Source organism: Brienomyrus brachyistius, unplaced genomic scaffold (assembly GCF_023856365.1).
Source record: "Brienomyrus brachyistius isolate T26 unplaced genomic scaffold, BBRACH_0.4 scaffold36, whole genome shotgun sequence".
Taxonomy (NCBI): domain Eukaryota; kingdom Metazoa; phylum Chordata; class Actinopteri; order Osteoglossiformes; family Mormyridae; genus Brienomyrus; species Brienomyrus brachyistius.
In genome coordinates, this window is record NW_026042311.1 from 2,717,210 (window position 1) to 2,738,502 (window position 21,293).

Sequence of the window (21,293 nt, forward strand, 5' to 3'; positions counted from 1 at the left end):
CAACACTGAAAAGATGACAAAGACACAGTTTGAAAAGTAAATATGTTTTATTGCAAATCTGTTATCTTAACATAGCCTACCTTATCATATGTTAACTTAGCCTATCATATTTTATCTTAGCCTATCTTGTCATATCTTAACTTAACCTATCTTATTATATTTTAACTTAGCCTATCTTATTATATAACTTAACCTATCTTATCTTATTATATTTCAACTTAGCTTATATTAATATATTTCGTCTTAGCCTGTCTTATATTTTAACTTTGCATATCTTATCCTATCGTATCTTATAGCTACATTAACACTTAAACAGTATCTCTTTCCGTTGGGTCCCGCGGGATCCCAGTCCCAATGCAGGGCTCTAACACGGGTATTCTAAGAAAAAGAAAATAAACACTTTACTTGACTTTACTTAAAGCAGTCATATAACTGCATTATACATACCCAATTAATGCCTTATAAATCATTTATAAAAGTATTAAAAACACGGCTGTAAATACTTATACAAAGGCATAACACATTATAGCTATGTTGATAATGCATTATGAATGCTCTGATCTATATATACACAATAAATATCTTCATAATACATTATATCGGCCATTAATCCATAATAAACATGGCTATAATGTGTTATGCTTTTTTTTCTTCAATATTTATACCCATGTCTATAATATATTTATGGATGCATTACAGTGCATTGTGAAGGTGTCAATAATGTAGTTATATTACTGCTTTAAGTCATTTCTAAACCTGAATTCACAGCCTTATAATTACTGCCTCTTGCTAATCCTTCTGAAAGGCAGGGGACAGCAGAAGAAGCACCACTTCATCTTCTTCTTCTTCTTCTTGTGGCTCTTCTCAGTATCATCTTCAGAAAGATCTTCGGCATTCACATGGAATGATACTTCTTCTTCCCTGTAGATCTTCTCGGCAGCATCAGCATCTTCTTTTGTTTTATCTGTCTTCATCACTTCAGTTTCGTCCTCTTCCTCAGGTCCTTCTTCTGGTATAGTCAGTAGCTGTGATCTGTCTTCAGATGCCACCATACACTGAAACCTGACCAGTGTGGTAGCATCAGCATCTTCTGCCTGCTGGAATACCACATCAGCTTCTTCATTTTCCTCAGGTCCATCTTCCTGTAAAGTCTGCAGCCATATTCTGGCTACATATGCCGCCATGCACTGCCAACTGTCCACTGTGGCAGCATCAGTGTCTTCTACTTCCTGAAGCTCCTCATCTGTTTCTTCATCTTCCTCAAGTTCTTCCTCCTGGATGGGTTCTAGCCAAGTTCTGCCTCTTTGTGACACTACATACTCCACAGCATTCCCTGCACTTCTCCCTCCTCCTCCCTTAACCTCCTCCACATTCACTCCCACCTCACATCCATTCTCCTCACCTCCATTTAGCATATCCATCATACTAATACCAGCCTCTGTCCCCTCCATCACAACCCTGGAGGCCTTCCCCTCAAATGTTCCCCACTCTGGTACCTCCACATATTCCTCACTACTCTGCCCCCTTACCTCACCTTCCCCCTGGCTTGTCCGGTCCTTCCTGACTTTCTTTTTTTTGTTAAGGTAGCAAGTTTTATAAATTTCCCAGTCTTCAGATGAAAGGCCGTAATTACTCTGAAGACTTTGAGATGAAATACTAGTGCTGGCTAGCAGTCCATCGTTTTCCACACTCTCCCCTCCCTTACTAACCCCTCCCTTACCCAAATCGGTAGACCCCCCCAATCCCCCCTTAACCCCCCCAGCCTGGATAGTGGGGAGTGTCACTGGTGAGAACTCCTCCACACCTTCTCCCCAGTTGATCACTTCATCCCACAGGTTCCAGGCTTCCCAGTGTTGGGTGTTGGTCCATGGATCAGCTCTCTCAATTCGCTCTCTGGGGAATAAATGAGAGATTAACCAGCACTTAACAGAGATAATAAAATAAATAAAGAGCTGGAAATTCTTCAACCATACAGAAAATACAATTGTTATAATTATTATAATAAATAATTACAGGGTTCACATATATAAAAAAGAAAGAATAAAAGAAACAGCGAGCAAGATTGCAAAAAAAATCTACTGTAAAATGCACGATACTGTAAGTGCAATATCATACTAAACAGTAATGTCACCAAATTATAACTAGAATCAAATACGAAACAACTGTGCTCCACATCAAATGAATACCCAGATGAATACTACCAAGAACTGAGTTAACACTAACCAAGCTAAGAATATTTGAAAGTGTTAATCCTGTGTAACAATGTAAAGAGATGTAATGATAAACTTAGAAGCATCTAGCCTACTCCGAAAGTAATGCCCCAATTTTTTTTTAACAATTTACCTACCACCCTGTACAGTAGGGGGTCCCAACTTCCGGTCGGTGTTCCGGTACCGTCCGCGCGGAGTATTGCACCGGGCGGCAGACAACCGGGGGTAGAGGAGCCAGCCGTCCCGTTCATTAGGGGATCGCGCCGTTTTGGAAAGAAAGCTGCCCGTATTGATGTACGGAAATACGCCATTAGCCCCGCATGTCCGTATACACCGTCAATCTCCCGCCGCTCGGCGTGGGAACCCCCAAATTATACCGCCGTCTTACCGATCCGTGACACTTTTCTACGACGGAAACCGATCCGCGGACATCGAAAGGTTGGGAAGCCCTACTAAACTAGCATGTTTGAGATGAATTTACTAACCAAATAGTCTGTCATTATTTAAATATTAGCAACCACAGTAGCAATAAAAACCACTGCACTTTAAATGACGTTAAAAAAATATGTAATATAAAAAAAATATGTAATGTTTTTTATTGTATTATAGACATTTACTATGTCATTATAGTATAAAAGGCTAAATAATCAAAGTAGCACAACATCAGTTGAAGAATTCAAAGACATTTTGGAGAGCTAACAAGCTACTCACCTCTGCGCCATTTTCACTCAGAGTTTGTTGTGCTTCAAACGGTAAAGTTTGTTTACGTTGTTTCTATGGAAACTGCTCTGACTCTCCGCTTGACCGTAATATAAAGGCATGTATGCAGTAATTTTCTGATTGCAGATTTGATCTGGCAAAAACTGGCACTATGATGGAAGTTATGCAGAAGTGCAGAGTAGATGGAATAATTTTTGTACCTCAATAAGATTGTATGCCGTTTGCCTGTGTCTCCAGCCAGTGCCGGGGGTGAAACGCGCCTGCAATTATCAGCGGGATAACATTATCGTTTTTTTTATTCTATGGAAAATGAAAGACCGATTTGCTGGCCAGATTTATTTATGAATCATAAACATGTTGTGGGCTATATAAGTAAAGTCAGGGCTCTCAAGTTTTATGCACTGACTGTGAGACACTTGCATTTCAACCAGTTCACATGCTCACGCGCCGCACCTTATGTTTGTCAAGCTGAGAAGTAAGGGTTAGGGTTATAATTATCAATAAATAATGTACTTCCCTGTGAAATAATGATGCTGGATGTTTATTTGCATATCATGATATGGTGCAGCCTTTTAATAGGTTTCTGTTTTTCTGTTAATCCTTCATGGTGTTGAATAAGTCAGCAAGCATAAGTCTAAGGCTAGTGAGTGACTGGTGTTTTCGGGGGAGACTCCCTAGAGCTGGAGAGAAATACCTTAAGGCACGGGATGAAAAATCCCAAATCTTCCAGGAAAAATGTCAGCATTATATGTATTTGCCACACAGAACAGAACAAAAAATTCCATAGGGAATCACACGCCTACCATAGTCACTATACTACTCAGAACGCCTGGCAGCCACCAAATCAAACATAGGAAAAGGTCCGGATTTATAGCGTTAGAATGTGGTAGAGACTAATATCCATAACGTACCATCCTAGAACACACTGTGTTCTAAAATTTAAGCCCAATTAAAATCTGAATATTAAATGAGGAAAATAATTTGATTTGTTCTTCTATCCCAAGTTGTGGTCTAAAAGCAATAAGACCACCATCCATTATATCTGCTTTGGGGAAAATGCACTCCTGTAGCCACTAGGGGAGCTCTCACCTCTTCTGGGCCCAGCTAAATAATTATGTTACGCATTCTAACAAGCTTTATTATCTGTGTCAATAAGCCCTGCTTTTACACTAACACTCCTGTAGCCACTAGGGGAGCTCTCACCTCTTCTGGGCCCAGCTAAATATTTATGTTACGCATTCTAACAAGCTTTATTATCTGTGTCAATAAGCCCTGCTTTCACACTAACACTCCTGCTGAGAGGCTAGTTTGATTACCAGTCTTGCCCTTGTCATTAGGAACACATGAGAATTTGCGCAGTGCTGTTTCACAGTGGATTCTCACTGGTTTTCCCCAAGACTGGTACGATACATTTTATTCAGTTTCATACCGCAGGTTATTGCAAGAGGGATCAATTGGTTTACTTTTATACTGGTGCAAGGAAACTATTATTATGATGGTGGGTTATCAAACACAGTAGCTGGCTACCTAAGACATAAGAGGCCCATTATGTACCTGTGTGTCACCTATATGAGCTTGGAATCTGTATATCAATTTAAATAATTATTCATAGCCCAGATAGCATCATGTTATTGTTTCAGCGTTGAAGTATAGTTAAATGCATTGAATTATGGTCAGTGTTAAATTATCAGCATTGAAACTGAATTGATTTTTGGTCAGATTTTCAATATTGAAAAATTAATGGTGGCGAAACCTTGATATAAAGTGACTTTTTCAACATTGAAAATAAGATGCTGAGTTAACATCAATATTATTGAAAATAAAAATGGAAAAATGAATTCATGGGTGGCGGCATGATGGTGCAGTGGTCAGCACTGTTGCCTCACACCTCTGGGACCCGGGTTTGAGTCTCTGCCTGGGTCACGTGTGTGGAGTTTGCATGTTCTCCCCATGTCGTCGTGAGGTTTCCTCTGGGTACTCTGGTTTCCCCCCACAGTCCAAAAACATGCTGAGGCTAATTGGAGTTGCTAAATTGCCCGGAGGTGTGTGTGTGAGAGTCACTGGTGTGTGAGTGTGCCCTGCAATGGGCTGGCCCCCCATCCTGGGTTGTTCCCTGCCTCGTGCCCATTGCTTCCAGGATAGGCTCCGGAACCCCCCGCGACCCAGTAGGATAAGCGGTTTGGAAAATGGATGGATGGATGGGTGTGCACCAAAGCACACATGTTTTTTTCTGATGGCTTAAACACATTTTTGTAACTACTGGCTATTTTGCAAAAACTCTGCACACAAATAAAAAAACCACCAAATCAGCAAAACATTGTAGGTCTCTTGCAAAAACTAATAAATCTTGCTTAACTCTTCAAACCTTTGTAAAAATGGTATTTTTGTACCAATCAGTTAACACAAACCATCATCTTAATAAGCATACAATGCACCAACTACACACTGATGGTAGGAATGGAAAACACATCTGGCTTTTGCTTTCTCTGTGCACGAGGTATGTCAATTTGAGGTCATACTTTTGTCATAAATAGTTCTGTAAACACAATTCAAGATTCAAATTTCAAGTATGAATGTTTATTCACATGCATCAAAAGAAACACAAGACAACATACAATTTCACTGAGAGAGAGAAAAAAAATCATTCTTGTCGTCTCTTTGGGTCCGGCCACAGAATTTCATCAACATCACATGCAATGCTTTCTAGACCAAGGCACCGGGGAAACTCTCCTGGAGTGCCTTATCCTGGCCTGACATGATGCCTGGTCAATATTCTCGCATGCCTCCTCCATTGCCTGTAAAAGAGCCATGCGTTGATGGGGATGACGATCATAGACCTTCCAGCACCAGGCAGAGAAGAATTCTTCAATCGGATTCAAGAATGGAGAGTAAGGCGGGAGGTTGAGTACAGTGAAGAGTGGGCGACTGTAAACCAGTTGCGAACTAAAGTAGTCCTATGGAAACTAATATTGTCCCATATGATGACATAACTGGTCTGTGAACATTAGTGAGCATATGATGTAGGCTGTCCAGGAATGTAATAATGTGTGCAGTGTTACATGGGCCCAGGGTTGCATGATGGTGAACAGCACCGTTCTGACTTATAGCTGCACACATAGTTATGTTACCACCACGCTGTCCTGGGACATTGGTTATGGCACCGTGTCCAGTAATGTTCCTGCCATGCCAACGCGTTCACTGTTTCTTTCAAAAGGGACTCTGTAAATGTGCTCCATCCTGATTCTGTTGCATGCCAGTACACGAGATAATGCAGAGATGCTCACATTGTTTATGTTTCGGAAGGTGGTGTCATCCTCTATTATGCGCTGCTGTATTTCTCGTAGCCTAATGGAATTATTTGTGATCACCATATTGACTATATGGGTCTCTCGTTCTTCAGTGAACATTCTTCCTCTGCCCCCAGATTCTGGATGTCTAGCAGGTCTGTAGAGTAACCATTTCAGTTTTTACCTGTACAGCATTGTTGTGTTTCTCATTAGAGTATGGTACTATTACAAAACGTACTGTGAAGTAACTGTACTAACCGATTCTCATTTGGAACCGTCCTTATGATGCCTGCTACAGCGTAGCGGCTCAGGTCAGGCTGAACCCATTGGCCAGCTTCCCTCAGGGTCATTCCATGGTTGATCACATGATCCACTGTTGTAGCTCTGATGACATCAGTTATTCTATTTCTTCTTACCCTTCCTCCTTCCTCTTCACCTCCTCATCCTCTAAATTCACCTCCTAGTCTTCATCCTCTTCCTTGCCCTTCTCTAATTCTCACTCTTCTCAGTCTTCCTTCTCCCTCCATTGTTCTCCACACTGAAAGCTTACTGTACCTGTGGCTTATTTATAGCGCTCATGCTGATTGCAAAGTGAACTAATTATCTAAAACCGTTTTCACATGTGACAGTGTGGCCAGACAGCTGGCAAAGTAGTGTAAACAATAGCCATAAATGTTTATAGTTTTACTAGGAGTGTGTTGATCATTTAGAAATTGTGTGTAAAACAGTGAGTTGTGTTTACAGTTCCGCAAAAAGAGTGCTGTGCAGTGGATTGTATTTACACATTTGCAAATTGTGTGTTACAAAAGTGCAAACTGAGTGCAAAACAGTGAGTAATTTTGCTATAACTATTAATAGTTTTATAAGAATCATTGTTAGTGTTTAAGTATTCAGAAAAACTGTAAAAAAATTTAACGGGGGTGACTGTCCATTAAGCTAATCTGCAATCCTATTGCACATAGCATGACACAGTACTGTTTTTGACTTTTTCTTTTAATCCACCGCGATTGTGATGAATGGGGCAAGAGAACAAAAACCACAGAAATGGCTCTTTGCATGCTATCCAGTGACTACGCGAGATGGTATAGTCTCTATGGTTTAACTAGAGAAGGCTTGGAGGAAAATGCTGTGGAAAACTGATTATTTTGTGTCTCATGCCTGGGCTCTCTAGGAAAAGCATAGAGACCATATGTATCTCTACAATTGTGGAGATTTCTGTGGGATGCACATATATAGTATATATCAAATTTATATTATATAGATTATATCTAAGCATCATTCATACTCAAGTGAGAAGACAGTTATAAATCCATGTTAAGAAAAGGTTTCTGTGTCGGAAAGGTACAGAAAGAGCCTAACGCAGGTTTACAGGAAACAAAGGTGTGGTGTAGAACACAAGGACATGGACAGAGAAAGGCAATGGCACAACCCCTCAATATGATCAATTCATCTACTCTGTTATTAGATTTGTTTAAAAAACGTGGGAAAAAAATTAACAATGCAGTAACAGAATAATTATTTTGCATTTTAAAATAGTTTAATACTGGAGCACAGGAACAATACATGCAAAAGTATGGCAAGGCGTTTTAACATTTAATCGCTAGACTGGATATGTATTGCAGATATCTCTAATTCAATTCTTCCTAGTCAAAGAGAGCATTTCAGATATCCACAATGACATTCTTCCTATCCACAATTGTCATTTCAGATATCTAGAATGGCTATGCGACGTACATCCGGGAAAATATAAGGCAGCTAAATTATTGATGCCATTCATACTGTTGCTATGACCGTTCACTATAAACTCCTTATTACAAATAAATGAATAACTACATACGTTTCCTTGCTGAATATATAGTTTTTTGCTGATAATGCAGAACAGAAAGTGATCAAAATGATAAGTTTAGCTCATCTGCACTGTTCAGCACAAAGACACCAGTGCAATTAAATCAATATTAGCCAGATTTACCATTTTTGCTCCAGTTTCATTAAATGTTAAAACTGCCAGTTATACTTTGTAAAGATTTAACGATAACTGTTCTGCCAGTTTAAATAAACCCGTGATTCACCCCTCCAACAAATGGACTGTGCCGAATACAACATCATAGTCACGTTTGACACGTAATACATACGTTGCCTATACGTAATAACAACGTAGGACTCACATGGCTGAACGTAGAGACCACGTGACTACAACGTACAGGGCACGTACTGCATGCGTATAGCCCTTACGTCAAAAGGGGTGTGTACGTTTATGCCAACCAATAGCATAGATGCATTAAAGGTACAAACGTCTTAAGAGGTTCAAATTGCCCGCATTAACATGCAGTTTTAAGACGTGTTAAGATGTCCGAATGGCTTAACACGTAAGTAATATACGTGTTAAGACATAATTTGTTTGACATGGGCGTCAAAGTAGATGTTAAGTCCCAAATGGCCTTCCATAATAAAGTGATCTTTCAAAATAAAATCACAATCAAATTCTTCACCCTTTGGTTATTATTCTGTGTGCCTTCTCTTATGTGCAATGAAATAGACCAGGGTGACAAAATAAGTATTATATACAATGTTATCATGGAAATAAATCAATACTTATGTTTAATCAATTTGCCTATGATTACGGTTTAAAAGAAAATTGCGAAGAGCCATTTTCCTTTGAGTCCCAATGATTTTGATTTCATACATCATAAATAAAACCACATATTTGTTGATAGTGATGTATTTGTGATTTTTTTCTATAGATCATCTGCAGTATATGGAGTCCCTTAGATGTCAGGGTGAGAAAATATATTTTTAATTGTTTTGTGTTTCCTCTCAATAGTTTTGCGTTCCCTCACAATACTTTTCCTAATAATAATAACTGTACTCTGTCCATTTAAAGTACAAAAGTTAGAATTAATGGATTAATAAGTATAAACCAAAATAATACAGACATGTCCAGTTACGTGTACTTTACTGTTTACAGTAACTGGCAGTCATTGGACATCAATGATTATCATCATTATTTGTTATTATTATTATTATCCATCCATTTTCCAAACCGCTTATCCTACTGGGTCACGGGGGGTCCGGAGCCTATCCCGGAAGCAATGGGCACGAGGCAGGGAACAACCCAGGATGTGGGACCAGCCCATCGCAGGGCACACTCACACACCATGCATTCACACATGCACACCTACAGGCAATTTAGCAAGTCCAATTAGCCTCAGCATATTTTTGGACTGTGGGGGGAAACCGGAGTACCCGGAGGAAACCCCACGACAACATGGGGAGAACATGCAAACTCTGCACACATGTGACCCAGGCGGAGACTCGAACCCGGGTCCTAGAGGTGTGAGGCAACACTGCACCACCATGCCGCCCCACTCTCAAGACCACATCATCTAATATAATCTCAATATGTAACTGTGTATATTTCTCACACAAGGATAACTGAGAGGTTATCTGACAATGCTCCAGTCCAGTGTCCATAATATACACTTCTTCATTACGCTAATCGTTATCAATCGCATTTTCAGATGCAGAACTTTGGGGACAGAAGCAAAAAAGTTACACATTGATGCCTTTAGTGTAACTGAGCTCTTTTCCTGCATTTCCATGAAACTTTCAAGTTGGCGCTGGGGCTTGTGGTCAACCAATAGGAAAAGTTTATTACTATAAGCCCCACCCAGTAAGTCTTGGTCGAGAAAAAAGTATGTTCTTTTTGGAACTAAAAAATGGTTCAGGAACTACCTCCTAAGACCTTCAGTTGGGCCAAGTTCGTGCAGTAGGAAATCGCCTTATGACCTGCACCCACAATGGCTTGTTTAGAGACACCGGTTCAGCTGCCTGTATGCTTTTTCACCTGCGGCAGAAACAGCAGGCAAACCAGCACAAACAAGGTACGAACATGCAGTAATAGGGGTTCAAATCCCCAGACAGCGCCACCCATTGGGCCACATAGCATTTCATTTATCTGCAAATGTATATTTAAACCTTTGAGGTCCTTTGAGGGTTCTTTGTTTCTACTGTGCAAAATAAGTAAGTAAGTAATAGTAAGTATTTTGTGTCATTAATGTATGATTTAAATGCAAATAGTTTTATTACAGTCAGCATTTATTCACAGTGAGTAGCTTGTCATCATGAAGAGGAAGTGTGACAATCGTGAGTTTTTGGGCAACCACAGAAAAGCAGGAAAGTAAGTAGAGACAGTGAGATAATTAGTGCCAGTCAGATGATAGACGTATACAGTATGTGAGTCAAAGGTTCTTCATATATTAATCATTCTCATTCAGGTAACAAATCCTTAGAAATCCATTCCTGAGCATCATGCCAAGAAGCACCACTTGTTTACTGATAACTGCTTTCATGTAAACTCTGCTGTGCTGAGAGTAAAGACATGGAGGGGAGTGAGAAAAGGAGCAAATATTGATGGTTAAGAGTGAATAATGACGTCACAGCAGCCTGATCCTGATGTTAGTTTAATATGCTTCTTAGTTTGGCCTGTGGTGTGTATTTCAGATACAGCATTTAATCAGGGAGACTGAGTGTGAGTCAATGACAGAGAGAGAGAGAGAGAGAGAGAGAGAGAGAGAGAGAGCAGACAGGCAGGTGAAGATGAAGGTGTATTAGGGAGGAGGGGGGAGGAGCTTGGACCTTCACCAAATCAGCCAAATGTAAATGTCACGTCTATCAAACAGGAGACCCTGCTTTCAGGAGAAATGGTTTAAAGATCACACTGGGCTCCATTACAGCCCCCCCTCATCTTAAGGGGGGTTCTTTGTTTCTACTGTGCAAAATAATTTGTAACACAAATGTCTAAACTGGCATGAAAGACACATTCAGCTCTTGTGAAGACTGGCATGTGAAACTGGAAAAGGCACTGGGGAAATTCAGTGCACATAAAGACAGGCAGTGCCACAGATTAGCACTGATGACATGGATTCAGAAGATCAATCCTGTTAATATTCAACCTTCAGATGAGCTGGAAAGAGCAGCAGCAAGTGAGGAAAAATCTTCTGAAGTTAAGTACTTGGCACGGCAAGGCCTGGCTTTTCGAGGTGTTGGCAAGGAGAGTGGGAATTTCAAGCAGCTTCTAATGCAAACAGCAGAGGGCGATGCAGAGCTGACCATGTGGCTGAAAGGTCACTTTGATTTCACCAGTGCTGTTTAACTGTAACGCCTGTTCCTGGGTTGCCCTCAGTCCTTGTTATTGTTTATGATTCTCACTGTCCTGCACTGTGTCTTGTTAGCTCTGTATTTAAGTGCCTGTTCTGCTTCTGTTGTTTGATGGTTCATTATAGCTGTATGTTGTATGTATGTATATAGTTCTCTAGTTGTGTTTATTCCATCATTTAGTTCATTCCTGGTCATTTGCTGTTTATTTTGGAACCATCCTGATCCTTTTGGTTTTGATGTGTGTGTTGTAATAAACCCTATTTTCCACCCGTGTCATGCACTGCCGCAACCAGAAGAGGGCAGAAGATATGGCACAAAAACAAAGGAAGAAGCCTAACTTTAAAAAGGACAAAAAACATCAAGACTCATCCAGCATGGGGTGGTGGGTTAACGAATAACACAAACAATCAAAGAATAAGCAAACAAATGAGAGAAAAGATGCAGAGATGACTGAGAAGCAGGGGATGACTGGAGAAGAGACGACAGGACCAGAAGACAGGAGGGATACAGGGAGAGCGGAGAAGACAGTATAACTGAAGAATGGGAGAAGAGGAGAGACCGCAGAGGAAGGAGAACATAGATGACTGGAGGGGAGGGAATATAGAAGCAACAGAGAGAAGGAGGAAGGGCTGCGGAGGAGAAGACAGGATAAGAGGGGAAAATGTGAGCAGAGAAGGACAAACACCCCCACTGCCCAGCAAAGTGCACTTGTAAGTAAACCACAATTTCAGCCTTGGGCTCAATATCTGGACTTGTCTCTGTGTAGCAATGCATAGAATCCTTGACACTGGTTATGACTGTACTGTATTAGTCCTAAACCTGCCATTATAGTGTAAGGAGAAAATATATTTTTTTAAATAAATCATTTTAAAAAAAGGTAGAGCGATGTAGCCCCCGGAGAAGTCCCCCCCCCCCCCCCCCAAAAGCCCTGTTTGTTCCCTTCTAGCTACCAGATGAAACTCACAATGCACCCCAACGCCACCTAACTTCTCTTCCACATGATGCACCTTATTTACCCTTTGAATCCTGTCTATTATTGAGCGTTTTTCTATCCATTTGATTATAAGTTTATTACACTGTATGTACATTAGTCAGCCACATATGCTGTACGGCTTTGTTTTCCGGACAGTCTGGGCTACTCAGATGTGTCATAATTCGATTTGTAAATGCTGACAGTCTTGATATTATCCTTCTTATCAGGAAAAACTACTTCTGCATATAGATATTTCTCAATTTTTAGTCTCATCTAATATAAAAATTGGCAGGTAGTACAAATATAATCTTATAAATGCTGAGATTAGAGTATCTGCGATGCAGGAATGCAGGGGTTTCATTGGGGCCCTTTCTATGGCTTAGTACTGTGAAGGAGTACATGGTTAATGCCAGGCGCAAATGAATATCTTTGATTTTGCATCCATGTGGTAACTTGTTGAAGTTGTCTGATAGTCAGTAATACATGGTTTAATTATTATGATTCTTTATTTATTACTTTATAACATCTAAAAGAAACTGAAATAGGAAAGCTTATTTTAATTTATGGTCCACTGGATAAACACAGACATTACAGACGGTTTTAGAGTCTAATGCTGAATGTTTTTTGCGATAATTTTTCTGCCTGCGTATGCTGTGATTGGTGCAGTGAAATTTGAGAATGTGTTTGTGGTCAGTATCATAGCCTCAGACAACAAACCAACGCTGTAGCGTGTCACTGTGTTTACATGTGAGAGGGGTTCCAGTTACATAAGGGACTCGTTCTAATTATTTTGACGGAGCTCGACAAACCTAAAAAATAAATGCTGGTGTTATCAAAAACTATGTCATATAGCTATATTCCAGATTTATTACAGCCAAACACATCTCGGAACTCCGAAGAACCTCCTTCTCCTTACATTTCCCTCCATCCCACTCTTCTCATCCCTCCATCCCTCAAATACTGTTACATTTGTCTTTTTTCCACACTCACACCCTATCTTGATCATACTCTGACTGCATGGCATCCATATGCAGGGCAAACTATTTTACAGTCTTATCTAGTATAATAGGACATAAACATTGAATTTGATAGTTATCTTTTATTTACACATTAGAACACAACGCATGAACATGAAGGGATCGTTTGCATTTGCAACCAACACCTCCCCAAACCCCCCTGCGGAATACTGGCCGCGGACAGGGGTGGGAATCCCCAAGCTGGAAGACTGTACTGCGTCATGTTAACATTAGCTAGCTAGTTAGCATGGATACAGAGTGCACCGGACTAAAACTATAAAGGACGTAAGGTGTGTGATATAGTAAAACACTTACTAACTGGTAATGCACGTTAGCATTACGTTAAATGACAACTTTACCTGTTACCAGAATAGCCTCCTACACGTTCGCCGAATGACAGCAGGCAGAAGGCGGTGCGTTTTTCAGAAACACACCAGAGTTATATTACTGCTTTAAGTCATTTGTAAACCTGAATTCACAACCTTATAATTACTGCCTCTTGCTACTTCTTCTGAAGGGCAGGGGACAGCAGAAGAAGCACCACTTCATCTTCTTCTTCTTCTTCTTGTGGCTCTTCTCAGTAGCATCTTCAGAAAGATCTTCGGCATTCACATGGAATGATACTTCTTCTTCACTGTAGATCTTCTCGGCAGCATCAGCATCTTCTTTTGTTTTATCTGTCTTCATCACTTCAGTCTCGTCCTCTTCCTCAGGTCCTTCTTCTGGTATAGTCAGTAGCTGTGATCTGTCTTCAGATGCCACCATACACTGAAACCTGACCAGTGTGGTAGCATCAGCATCTTCTGCCTGCTGGAATACCACATCAGCTTCTTCATTTTCCTCAGGTCCATCTTCCTGTAAAGTCTGCAGCCATATTCTGGCTACATATGCCGCCATGCACTGCCAACTGTCCACTGTGGCAGCATCAGTGTCTTCTGCTTCCTGAAGCTCCTCATCTCTTTCTTCATCTTCCTCAAGGTCTTCCTCCTGGATGGGTTCTAGCCAAGTTCTGCCTACTTGTGACACCACATATTCCACAGCATTCCCTGTACTTTTCCCTCCTCCTCCCTTAACCTCCTCCACATTCACTCCCACCTCACATACATTCTCCTCACCTCCATTTAGCATATCCATCATACTAATACCAGCCTCTGTCCCCTCCATCACAACCCTGGAGGCCTTCCCCTCAAATGTTCCCCACTCTGGTACATCCACATATTCCTCACTACTCTGCCCCCTTACCTCACCCTCCCCCCGGCTTGTCCGGTCCTTCCTGACTTTCTTTTTTTTGTTAAGGTAGCAAGTTTTATAAATTTCCCAGTCTTCAGATGAAAGGCCGTAATTACTCTGAAGACTTTGAGATGAAATACTAGTGCTGGCTAGCAGTCCATCCTTTCCCACACTCTCCCCTCCCTTACCCAAATCAGTAGACCCCCCCAATCCCCCCTTAACCCCCCCAGCCTGGACAGTGGGGAGTGTCACTGGTGAGAACTCCTCCACACCTTCTCCCCAGTTGATCACTTCATCCCACAGGTTCCAGGCTTCCCAGTGTTGGGTATTGGTCCATCGATCAGCTCTCTCAATTCGCTCTCTGGGGAATAAATGAGAGATTAACCAGCACTTAACAGAGATAATAAAATAAATAAAGAGCTGGAAATTCTTCAACCATACAGAAAATACAATTGTTATAATTATTATAATAAATAATTACAGGGTTCACATATATAAAAAAGAAAGAATAAAAGAAACAGCGAGCAAGATTGCAAAAAAAATCTACTGTAAAATGCACGATACTGTAAGTGCAATAGCATATTAAACAGTAATGTCACCAAATTATAACTAGAATCAAATACGAAACAACTGTGCTCCACATCAAATGAATACCCAGATGAATACTACCAAGAACTGAGTTAACACTAACCAAGCTAAGAATATTTGAAAGTGTTAATCCTGTGTAACAATGTAAATAGATGTAATGATAAACTTAGAAGCATCTAGCCTACTCCGAAAGTAATGGCCCAAATTTTTTTTAACAATTTACCTACCACCCTGTACAGTAGGGGGTCCCAACTTCCGGTCGGTGTTCCGGTACCGTCCGCGCGGAGTATTGCACCGGGCGGCAGACAACCGGGGGTAGAGGAGCCAGCCGTCCCGTTTATTAGGGGATCGCGCCGTTTTGGAAAGAAAGCTGCCCGTATTGATGTACGGAAATACGCCATTAGCCCCGCATGTCCGTATACACCGTCAATCTCCCGCCGCTCGGCGTGAGAACCCCCAAATTATACCGCCGTCTTACCCATCCGTGACACTTTTCTACGACGGAAACCGATCCGCGGACATCGAAAGGTTGGGAAGCCCTACTAAACTAGCATGTTTGAGATGAATTTACTAACCAAATAGTCTGTCATTATTTAAATATTAGCAACCACAGTAGCAATAAAAAACCACCGCACTTTAAATGACGTTAAAAAATATGTAATATTAAAAAAAATGTAATGTTTTTATTGTATTATAGACATTTACTATGTCATTATAGTATAAAAGGCTAAATAATCAAAGTAGCACAACATCAGTTGAAGAATTCAAAGACATTTTGGAGAGCTAACAAGCTACTCACCTCTGCGCCATTTTCACTCAGAGTTTGTTGTGCTTCAAACGGTAAAGTTTGTTTACGTTGTTTCTATGGAAACTGCTCTGACTCTCCGCTTGACCGTAATATAAAGGCATGTATGCAGTAATTTTCTGATTGCAGATTTGATCCCTATGCAGTAATTGACCACTGACCTCTTGGACCCTCTGGGCTGCCTTCACCTGCATTGAGGCAGCTGTTACGTTTGCTGTCATTACATTCAGCCCAAAATATCAAAGTACAGGATTTAAGATTTGAATTAGTAACAGGACCATGGGAAACAAAACATATATGTTATTGATCCCTCGAAGAAAGTTTTCAATTTTCTCCTTCTTTCAGTTCTTAAATAACGTGTCAGTTTTTGCTCTGTTTGGTTGGGATTTACCATTTTAACATTGTAGCAGTTCCTAGGCAATACACAGACAAATTCTTTTTTTTAGGATGGAATTGTTATGCTGTAAACGATTACCTTCACGTTTCAACAAAGGTACTTGCTTTTGATATATAATTTTTTGTACATGTGTACTCTGGTCATACCCCTTGTACATATGGATGGCATGGAAGGACAGTCACTGCTCTCACCTATACTGTCCCTGTCTGCTTTTCTCATTTAAGTGTTGATACGGCAAAAGAAGATGGACCTTTTGTAGAAATTTCCAGCCAGAGACTTGGTTCCTATATGAAGAGAATATTTTATTTTAATTCAGGCTAAGAAACTACAGAAAACCAGCTTTGCATGTGATCTCCCCTTTACTGCACAAGGAGGGCACACACATCAACAATTAGCAATGCAGCAAAATACAGATGAACAATTTTTCACAGTTTCAGAATAAATCAGATTTCTCTGTAATTCAGAGATTGTCTAAGACTAGATCATTTTCTGCACTTGAACCTAATTTCAAGATAAATGACACCTGGGTCTATTAAAAGAAGGTGATGCTGCCTGACCCACCAACCAAGGCAGGGAGGAAAGGGAGGAATACTAGTCAAAGGAAGGAAGAAAAGCAGCCCACCCTATCTCATGGTCATGGATACAAAAGTCAGGGAGTGTTACGAAGAAGACACCACACTTAAGACCATTGGTTTTATGCACTGAATTACACCAGATAGAGTTTTTGCATTCTAGCTGTGTTACGTAACTTCATTTGTTTCCACAGAATGCAGGACATAATTTAGGGTGCCAAACAAGACAGCGGAACTGCAGTATAGCCAATTATTTGTTTCAGTAGTTTTATAACAACTCGAACATAAAATGTTTGTTTTTCTTAGATAAAAGTCCAGTTGAAACAGACTTTATTTTTAAATGTTAGATTGGATTTAAGAGATGGAACATGTTGCTTGTGTTAATACTGCTTTGATTTTGAGGATGAAGTCTGAAGTGTAGGTGACGTGTAACAGGTTGTTATTTTACTTTTAATTTATAATTATACAAGATTCTGTTTTCCTTCTTCTGTCTAACCTGATGGGTACAATATCCTTTAAACTTTCCCATGATGCTTTTGTCCTGCATCGCCCCTCCCTCTGTCTTTTCCCCTTTATAAGGGTCCCGACCTCATTTCCTCTTCCCTTTGGTGTATTGCACACGTGGGAAGAGGTGAGGATCTAGTGGCACGGTCCCCCGAGTTAGTAAATCAATTGTATAATTATGACCCATATATATTATATTTGATTTATTATTCATCATAAGCAGGGGATAGAAAACACGTCTATACATAAGTATATACATTGTTTTACTTTGTGCAGAGAGAGCGAGAGGGCCAGAGCATATGAAGTTTACCCCTTTCCTTATTGTTCCCAACAGTTTCAATAAAATCCAGGAACGACAACGGCGTCTGTAATATCCCTTCCTCCTGCACCCGACACACACCTGATAACACCCCAAAACACAATGCAGAGTATAGGCAGGGAATGACCGGTTACATAGGTACACTAGTGCGGCTTGTAAATATGCCCTTAATTTATGCCTGAATATCCCTCCCATATAGTGGCTGACCACATATCATGTGAAAGACCCGGAGAGAGTGAGTGTATATATATATATATATATATATATATATATATATATATATATATATATATATATATATATATATATATATATATATATGTATGATGTGCATGTGAGAGACACCATCGGAAGTCCGGTTCAGTTCCTCAGAGGCACTACTATGGAGGCGCTTACAGTAATAAACTTGCTGACCGCAGAAACTGGCACTATGATGGAAGTTATGCAGAAGTGCAGAGTAGATGGAATAATTTTTGTACCTCAATAAGATTGTATGCCTTTTGCCTGTGTCTCCAGCCAGTGCCGGGGGTGAAACGCGCTTGCAATTATCAGCGGGATAACATTATCATTTTTTTTATTCTGTGCAAAATGAAAGACCGATTTGCTGGCCAGATTTATTTATGAATCATAAACATGTTGTGGGCTATATAAGTAAAGTCAGGGCTCTCAAGTCTTATGCATTGACTGTGAGACACTTGCATTTCAACCAGTTCACATGCTCACACACCGCACCTTATGTTTGTCAAGCTGAGAAGTAAGGGTTAGGGTTATAATTATCAATAAATAATGTACTTCCCTGTGAAACAATGATGCTGGATGTTTATTTGCATATCATGATATGGTGCAGCCTTTTAATAGGTTTCTGTTTTTCTGTTAATCCTTCATGGTGTTGAATAAGTCAGCAAGCATAAGTGTAAGGCTAGTGAGTGACTGGTGTTTTCGGGGGAGACTCCCTAGAGCTGGAGAGAAATACCTTAAGGCACGGGATGAAAAATCCCAAATCTTCCAGGAAAAATGTCAGCATTATATGTATTTGCCACACAGAACAGAACAAAAAATTCCTTAGGGAATCACACGCCTACCATAGTCACTATACTACTCAGAACGCCTGGCAGCCACCAAATCAAACATAGGAAAAGGTCCGGATTTATAGCGTTAGAATGTGGTAGAGACTAATATCCATAATGTACCATCCTAGAACACACTGTGCTCTAAAATTTAAGCCCAATTAAAATCTGAATATTAAATGAGGAAAATAATTTGATTTGTTCTTCTATCCCAAGTTGTGGTCTAAAAGCAATAAGACCACCATCCATTATACCTGCTTTGGGGAAAATGCACTCCTGTAGCCACTAGGGGAGCTCTCACCTCTTCTGGGCCCAGCTAAATAATTATGTTACGCATTCTAACAAGCTTTATTATCTGTGTCAATAAGCCCTGCTTTTACACTAACACTCCTGCTGAGAGGCTAGTTTGATTACCAGTCTTGCCCTTGTCATTAGGAACACATGAGAATTTGCGCAGTGCTGTTTCACAGTGGATTCTCACTGGTTTTCCCCAAGACTGGTACGATACATTTTATTCAGTTTCATACCACAGGTTATTGCAAGAGGGATCAATTGGTTTACTTTTATACTGGTGCAAGGAAACTATTATTATGATGGTTGGTTATCAAACACAGTAGCTGGCTACCTCAGACATAAGACGCCCATTATGTACCTGTGTGTCACCTATATGGGCTTGGAATCTGTATATCAATTGAAATAATTATTCATAGCCCAGATAGCATCATATTATTGTTTCAGCGTTGAAGTATAGTTAAATGCATTGAATTATGGTCAGTGTTAAATTATCAGCATTGAAACTGAATTGATTTTTGGTCAGATTTTCAATATTGAAAAATTAATGGTGGCGAAACCTTGATATAAAGCGACTTTTTCAACATTGAAAATAAGATGCTGAGTTAACATCAATATTATTGAAAATAAAAATGGAAAAATGAATCTATGGGGGGCAGCATGATGGTGCAGTGGTTAGCACTGTTGCCTCACACCTCTGGGACCCGGGTTTGAGACTCTGCCTGGGTCACGTGTGTGGAGTTTGCATGTTCTCCCCATGTCGTCGTGAGGTTTCCTCCGGGTTCTCTGGTTTCCCCCCACAGTCCAAAAACACGGTGAGGCTAATTGGAGTTGCTAAATTGCCCGTAGGTGTGTGTGTGAGAGTGACTGGTGTGTGAGTGTGCCCTGCGATGGGCTGGCCCCCCATCTTGGGTTGTTCCCTGCCTCATGCCCATTGCTTCCGGGATAGGCTCCGGACCCCCCGCGACCCAGTAGGATAAGCGGTTTGGAAAATGGATGGATGGATGATGACATAACTGGTCTGTGAACATTAGTGAGCATATGATGTAGGCTGTCCAGGAATGTAATAACGTGTGCAGTGTTACATGGGCCCAGGGTTGCATGATGGTGAACAGCACCGTTCTGACTTATAGCTGCGCACATAGTTATGTTACCACCACGCTGTCCTGGGACAATGATTATGGCACCGTGTACAATAATGTTCCTGCCATGCTAACGCGTTCACTGTTTCTTTCAAAAGGGACTCTGTAAATGTGCTTCATCCTGATTCTGTTGCATGCCAGTACACGAGATAATGCAGAGATGCTCACATTGTTCATGTTTTGGGAGATGGTGTCATCCTCTGTTATACGCTGCTGTATTTCTCGTAGCCTAATGGAATTATTTGTGATCACCATATTAACTATATGGGTCTCTCGTTCTTCAGTGAACATTCTTCCTCTGCCCCCAGATTCTGGATGTCTAGCAGGTCTGTAGAGTACCCTTTTCAGTTTTTACCTGTACAGCATTGTTGTGTTTCTCATTAGAGTATGGTACTATTACAAAACGTACTGTGAAGTAACTGTACTAACCGATTCTCATTTGGAACCGTCCTTATGATGCCTGCTACAGCGTAGCGGCTCAGGTCAGGCTGAACCCATTGGCCAGCTTCCCTCAGGGTCATTCCATGGTTGATCACATGATCCACTGTTGTAGCTCTGATGACATCAGTTATTCTATTTCTTCTTACCCTTCCTCCTTCCTCTTCACCTCCTCATCCTCTAAATTCACCTCCTAGTCTTCATCCTCTTCCTCGCCCTTCTCTAATTCTCACTCTTCTCAGTCTTCCTTCTCCCTCCATTGTTCTCCACACTGAAAGCTTACTGTACCTGTGGCTTATTTATAGCGCTCATGCTGATTGCAAAGTGAACTAATTATCTAAAACCGTTTTCACATGTGACAGTGTGGCCAGACAGCTGGCAAAGTAGTGTAATCAATAGCTATAAATGTGTATAGTTTTACTAGGAGTGTGTTGATCATTTAGAAATTGTGTGTAAAACAGTGAGTTGTGTTTACAGTTCCGCAAAAAGAGTGCTGTGCAGTGGATTGTATTTACACATTTGCAAATCGTGTGTTACAAAAGTGAAAACTGAGTGCAAACTGAGTAATTTTGCTATA

General features: G+C 40.6%; 1 protein-coding gene across 9 annotated transcripts in view; it reads right to left on the reverse strand.

The window, feature by feature from the left end:
• The window catches only part of LOC125722006 (uncharacterized), a 62,629-nt gene extending 47,858 nt beyond the window's left edge, over positions 1 to 14,771 (reverse strand). Inside the window, exons 1-2 of one of the 9 annotated variants that reach the window (XR_007386049.1) lie at positions 14,606 to 14,771; positions 147 to 1,529 (exon numbers count right to left, since the gene is read on the reverse strand). Coding sequence is in view for 3 of the 9 variants with exons in the window: in XM_048998266.1 (XP_048854223.1) it covers positions 13,853 to 14,527 (675 nt within the window). In the remaining 6 variants the exon portion in view is untranslated. Of the gene's footprint in view, positions 1 to 146; positions 1,530 to 13,832 lie in introns of all 9 variants that reach the window. The other 8 variants (XR_007386048.1, XR_007386050.1, XR_007386051.1 and 5 more) reach the window with 8 other exon arrangements.
• Between the last annotated feature and the right edge of the window lie 6,522 nt (positions 14,772 to 21,293).